We start from the raw sequence: 7042 nt of genomic DNA on the forward strand, positions 1-7042 counted from the left end.
AAAATTTCTTTTGAAGACATGGCAAGGCCTGATCAACCAAGGCCCATGCAACTTTCATATTCTGATTGTATTTTTAAATGCATTGTGACTTTTTATATATTTTATTTCAGTCCTTAACTATCAAAATTATTCAAGTGTGAGGACCTGATTTGGGAATTTTTTTAATATTAGGCATAGGTGTAATATTTAACACAGAATATTTATATAGCCCTCAGGTAAAATCTAATTTAAATATATTTTTATTCAAAAAAATAGTATTCACTCTTAGTCTTAATGGGTTGGCCTTGGTTGGGGTGAGCTGGGTTAAAATAGACTAATGGTTTTTAGAGATTTACCTATCTCCAGGCTTGGAAAAAATATTTATTACTATCGGTTGGCCAGGTTTCAGAAATTTTTTTTATAAAATTATTATGGGTTGGGCTGGGCTTGGGAAATATTTTTATAAATTATATTGAGCTGGGATTGGGGAAAATTTTTCAAAATTATTATGAGCTTGGACGCTTGAGAATTTTTTCATTATTACATGGTAAATTAATATAATAAAAGCAAAAAATTAAAGATTTAACCATATGTTTTTTTATTTTTATATAATACTCAAAAAATAAATGACGATCAAATATATAATGTATGACAAAACAGGTTTAAAAAATGCATTAAAATATAAAAAATTGGATATTTTAATTTTCGTTTTTTTTTATGTGTTCCGATTTTCTATATTCCTTTAAAATATATTTTAATATAAATTATATTTTAATAAATTTACCTTAATTCAATGGTTGTCCTCGATAACCATTCTCCAAATATTGATGCATTTTATTATAATAACTTGAAAAGTCATAAGGAATAGTAAATTCATTAAGAATTGATGTTACATTATGAACGATTTCGTTTCTTGTATTTGGTCGGGGATTCATTGACCTATATTTGTTTTATAATACGCCAAAGAAAATCTCTATTGGATTAAGTTGAGGCGAATAGGGGAGCAAAATTCTACTCGCACTTTAAACTATCAATGAGGATGGATGCATTGTCCATAACAATAACTGCATCCCTTGGTATGATATTAATTAGTTCTATCATATATTCTCGAAATAGTAGACTATTATAAGCTCCCTCGATGATGCGATAAAGTATGACACCTTCGATTCCCATAGTACATAATATACTTAAATTTTTACCATTAGATGGTGGGACTTTAACAGTTGGCATAACATTGTATGGTGCCCAGGCGTAAACAGGTACAACATGTAAATTTATGTATGTCTCGTCTAAGAAAAATATTTTTTCTCTGGCTATATTCAATATTTTTATGGATGCTTTGATGAATAAGTGTTTGATATGGTATGATGCTATAAGAATACTATTGGTTATTACGTTGTGAAAAATTTAAAAATATAAGAATACCTATTTAATAGTTTGAATTTTAAAATAACAACAAACTTTGAATCGTATATGAATATGATTATTTTATTTTCTATTTAATTAATTTTGCCAGATTAAGTAAAAAAAAATCTTTACTGGGATTTGAACCCCATGACCTTCACATTTGTGAGCGACGCTTTTGCCAATTAGGCCTCAGACGCTTTTAAAAAATTGTGAATTTTTAAAATATATTATAAATTGTGACACTGAGACAGTGAAATTGTGACTGTGACACGGCTTTTATATATATTACTAGTAGATAACCCGTCAAAAATGCCGGGGAATAAAAATTTTCTTCTTATTCTATGCTAGTTGTTACCTGTTATTTGAAAATAATATCCAATTTTTATTATTTTTACTCCCTCCATCCTTCAGGCCAGGTTTAATTTATTAAAACTAAGTGTAAATACTATGGTTTGAGTAAAAATAAATTTAAAGCTTTGACTTGATAATACCAATATTATTGTTAAATATTACTGATCACTTATACCTAATATTTAATATTAAAAAAAATTTCCAGGCAAAGTACAAAGCCATAATAATTTTGAAAAATACTTCCAAGCCCAATGAAAGATCATAATAATTTTTGTAGTTGAGAACTGAATTAAAATATTTAAATAATCATAATGAATTTAAAAATACAATAAAAATCAGATTTTCATGGGCCTTGGTTGATCAGGCCGAGCCCATGCAAAATAACTTGTTTTAGGCAAATGTCTGACCCATAGTTAATAATAAAAAAATTATCAAACGTCCAAGCTCATAATAATTTTGAAAAATTTTTCCAAAGCCCAGCCCAATATAATTTATAAAAATATTTTCCAAGCCCTGGATAACTCAAAATAATTTTATAAAAAATTTTCTCAAGCCTGGCCAACCCATAGTAATTTTCAAAATTTTTTCCCAAACCTGGAGATAGGTAAATCTCTAAAAACCATATCTATTTTTTATTCTATTATAACCCAGCTCACACCTACTTCAAAGCAAGGCCAACCCATTTAGACTAAGAGTAAATACTATTTTTTTAAATAAAAATATATTTAAATTAGCTTTTACCTGAGGGCCATATAGATATTCTGTGTTAAATATTATATCAATGCCTAATATTAAAAAAAATTCCCAAGCCAGGTCCAAGCACCTGGGAAAATTTTCTCAAACCTGCCAAAGACCATAATAATTTTGGGAGTTGAGAACTGAAATAAAATATATAAAAAGTCACAATGCATTTAAAAATACAATCAGAATATGAAAGTTGCATGGGCCTTGGTTTTTGATCAGGCCTGGCCATGTCTTCAAAAGAAATTTTCAGGCCAATTTCTAGCCCATATTTAAAATTAAAAAATTTTCAGAAATCTAAGACTATATTAATTTTGAAAAATGCACCTTCCAAGTACATATTAATTGTGAAAAATATTTCCCAAGCCCAGGAAAACCGAGAATAATTTATTTTTTCCTTGGATCCAGAAAAATTGTAAGGGGTTTATAAGAATTAAATCTGTCTAATATATGTATATATTTTTTTGCCATTTTATATCTATACCTAAAACGAATTATTTGTTATTCGATATTCGATTTGATTCGTATTTTAAGAATACGAATATCACAATTATTCGATTCGGAATAAGGAAAATATATTATTTGTCGAATAATTTTTTATCTATTATTCGATCGAATTATTCGATTAAAATAATTTATATTAATAAATATTGAAAAATAATCATATTATTAGTAGGAATTATTTGCAATGATTCCTATTTAATAAAATTTCCTAGTGGAATAATGAAGAAACATTTTATATTTCTAAAATTGTTGTTAACGGCTGTCTTTATTCGAATAACTTCATAATACAAAATTAACTTCGGAAAATTGTTTTATGATGGACGAAGAAAGTATTTATTTTTATATGCAATTTATAACACATATACAATTATAATAATCTAGTAACTATCCCGTCAAGAATGACGAGCGAACCAGATATTTCTCCGTCGTTTGGTAATGGAGAAATCATAAATTTTATTTTTGCAAAAACTTTTTGTTTATAAAATTTGTTGTTGGTATATTTTCCATCTACATGATTATATAATTTTACTACATTATATATAAAAATACTATATATATATATGCTTTTTACTACATTATATACAAAAATACTATATATATATGCTTCTATACTATCTTACTAATAAAATTTGTTTGTCTTTTATCCATACAAAATAAATTTAATATTCTATCTTTTTTAATTTATGGTTAAATAAAATTTTCGAATTGAATCGAATCGAATAATCATTTTTGACTTGCCAAATCAACTACCCAATCCATCTACAATACCAAAGAAAGAATTCATAAATTTTTTTAGCGAATTATGTCAAAAATCAAAAATATTATTTGGAAAACTTGTATTATTTTATTTTATTTTCATTAATATTTGCAAGCTATTTACATCTAAATTAACCTTAAACAGAGTATTGAATCATTTATCAAACAGAGTAGCAATAATTAGACATTATGATAGTACTTTATAAGAGTATATTATTTATAAGGAAAAAATTTCAGGATTAATACAACATTCAAAATCATTTCTAATAATAAAATTTAATAATTAATTAAAACTTAATATAATAAAATGAGGCATACTAAATGTTTTTATTGAAAGGAAAACTATAAAAATTAAACTATAAACAAAAGAGAGAATTGATTTATTTAATGATTTGTATTCAAAAAAATTAGTAAAAAAATAAATATTTGGTTGATTAATGGTAAAACATATAACCAAGGCTTTCAGCTAAGAAGTTTAATTTACTATTAATTAACACAACACAAAGTATATTTCAGCAATTATTTAGTGGTGTGTCAATAACAATATTTGGTATAATTATTGCAAAAAATCTTAAGTCATTGGTATCAACCAATACTTTCTATTTTGACCAATAAAACTCAAAGATGATATTAAATTTTTTAGCTTATAATAAGGCTATGAATTTATTTTAAAAATCCATGTACAAAAATTACTTTACTATTTTAAAGTATGGATATGAAATATCATAGGTATCAAAATATAAAATACTGTTAGTGGTATTTCTAAAAAAAGTGCCCAATACATGTTAAACAGAGCTTTTTTATGAGTTATATCAAAAATAAATACCAGCCCCCCCCCCTTAAAAATTATAGGCATCTTGGATTATATCTACATAGCACAACCTGTTAAAAATTTTGCACAAATTCAAGCCCATTAGAATTTTACAGAAAGTCATACTCAACCCAGCCCATTAAAAGTTTACAAAATGTTTGTCCTGACATGTTAGATTTTTTTGTACAAATTTTCCAGCCATCACATTTTTAATATATATATCCAAATTTTTCCCAGTGTCAATTAAGGCTCTTCCCATATCCCTATCTATTTCTTTCTACAACCATTTTATAAATTAATTGTGTTTGATATTTGCATATGTATTTACTTCGAATATTGAATTTAATATTAATAACTAGTTAATAATTATGAAGGAAACATCAAAATAATTTTTTTTTAAATATTGGTCAACTTATTTCCATCTTAAATATTTCAAAAATATAATGAGCTCCAATTTTTCAAATTTTAATTAGAGCAGCTAGGTAATTATTTTAAAAAAATGTTGCTAATAATCTATAAAGTATAGGATGGAGTTATATGTGAACATTTCAAAGCAATAAAATGCTTTTGTTTATTGTTTAAAATCTTTTTAAAGCAAAGAAAAAAAAATATTTTTTAGTCATGAATAAATAAATTTTATTAAAAATTTTTTACTTCAATATTCATAATATTCGTAAATCTATTATAATGCCCTTAAAATGATTTTAAAACATAAAAAAGCCTATATAGTATCAAAATAGCACCATATATATATTTAATTCATTATTCACATCATTTATAAATACCCAGCCATGCTAATTATTGAAAATAAAAATTCAAAACATTAGAGCACATAATATATTTGAAATATTAATTTTAAGTCTTCAAATCAATGTTTAAAAAATTTAATTTTATGTTTCTCTAATAACTGTAAATTATTGAATAAGTTATTAATGTTATATTCATTATTTAAACTATTTTAGCTTTTAATAAGACTAATAACATCTGTAAAAGGTTCTTTAAAAAAAGAATTGTTGAACCTTTAATCTGCATTATTTTGCTATTTTGATATAATTAGAACATATAAAATTAGGCTACAATTTTTTATCAAAATTGAAAGGGGTTGTGGAAAATCTTGATTTTCTTTCTCATTTGAAATGGAATGACTCATATATTAAAATAGGTATAAAAGCTTCTCCTGATCAGTAAAACAAAGGGATGTAAAAAAACATTATTATAAGTTGAAAATGTTAAAAAAATTATAAGGTGAGTACAGATTTAATTAATACTTTGGCATGTGATTTTCTGATTGTTGGCAATCATTTAAATCATCAAGTATTTCAGAATATAAATCAATCAAAGGTAATTTAATATTATTATCCTTATTTTTTTTATGGCCTTTATTGCAAATCAAAAGTCGTTTGCGTAATTCCCTATTTTCTTCTTCTAGCTTTTCAATTTCTCTTTGATATTTCATTTGAATATCAACTATTTCATTTTTATCCATTTCTAAAGTCTTATCATTACCAAATGTATTGTATAGACTGAAAGGAAGGAGAGACATTTTGAGAGATGAATAATCTAATAAACCAATAATATCAATAATAATTAATTAAGTACCTTCATATATATCTCCATCATATGAAATAGGTTCGAAAGTAGTATTCAAATATTCATCATATTTTTTATAAAAGTTTTGTAAAGTTTTATTGAAATTTGCTTTTAAAACTTTTTCTTGATCATGGATTCTCTTTATTATTTGGTCATAATCAGAATCAAAAAAATCTCTAATATCTTTGAAATATTTAAAAGATGGTAAAAATGTGTGATTATTATATATATTATATCCAGAATAGCCAAGTGCAGAAGTTATAATTAATTTACGATAACGTAAAAGTCGTAAAATTCTTCGAAACATATTATTAAAAAAATATATAGATTTTTCACAAATTGGTTCCTAAAAACATGACATTTATTGAGGTATATCATATTCAAATTTTATAAAAATTAATCGGAGTGTTTTTATTTTAAATTTTAATTATTTATTTATTTATATACAAACTTCCCCAGTAAAAGAGAAGCATTGCTTCCCTTATAATTTTTTTAAAATTATCAATAAAAAATATGTAACTTTATAATAAATACTGTGATGTTATTTTGGATCAACTCAAGGAATTCATTTTTAATCACATCACCTGTCAGATTTGACCACGTTTATGAAAAAATTCTTTATTAACTATTCATTAAAAAAATTTCCATAAATCTTCACTTTTTCATTTTTTGGTATTTTTCTGAAAAATTCATTCGCCCCGGTATGATTACTTTTCTATATTCTGAAATGGGCCTGAAATATACTCCGATGGCAAAGGTCCATTAATATTTATGAACATCAAATTTGACTTATTTACTCTTAAACTAGCTCGATTGTCTTTAATCGAATTCGTATGATGAAAGCCCACACTCGGCAGTATTTCAGGATAAAGAATCCATATTTAAGGGGTTTTTAAAAATTTT

General features: G+C 24.9%; 1 protein-coding gene across 1 annotated transcript in view; it reads right to left on the reverse strand.

The window, feature by feature from the left end:
* Positions 1–6431, reverse strand: part of LOC135922660 (dynamin-like 120 kDa protein, mitochondrial) — a 42966-nt gene extending 36535 nt beyond the window's left edge. The window contains exons 1-2 of the mRNA XM_065457089.1: positions 6149–6431; positions 5818–6109 (exon numbers count right to left, since the gene is read on the reverse strand). Coding sequence (XP_065313161.1) covers positions 5818–6092 — 275 coding nt within the window. The 5' untranslated portion in view covers positions 6093–6109; positions 6149–6431. The remainder of the gene's footprint in view (positions 1–5817; positions 6110–6148) is intronic.
* Positions 6432–7042: the final 611 nt, after the last annotated feature.

This window comes from Gordionus sp. m RMFG-2023, chromosome 1 (genome assembly GCF_954871325.1).
Source record: "Gordionus sp. m RMFG-2023 chromosome 1, tfGorSpeb1-WG-v2, whole genome shotgun sequence".
Classification (NCBI taxonomy): domain Eukaryota; kingdom Metazoa; phylum Nematomorpha; class Gordioida; order Chordodea; family Parachordodidae; genus Gordionus; species Gordionus sp. m RMFG-2023.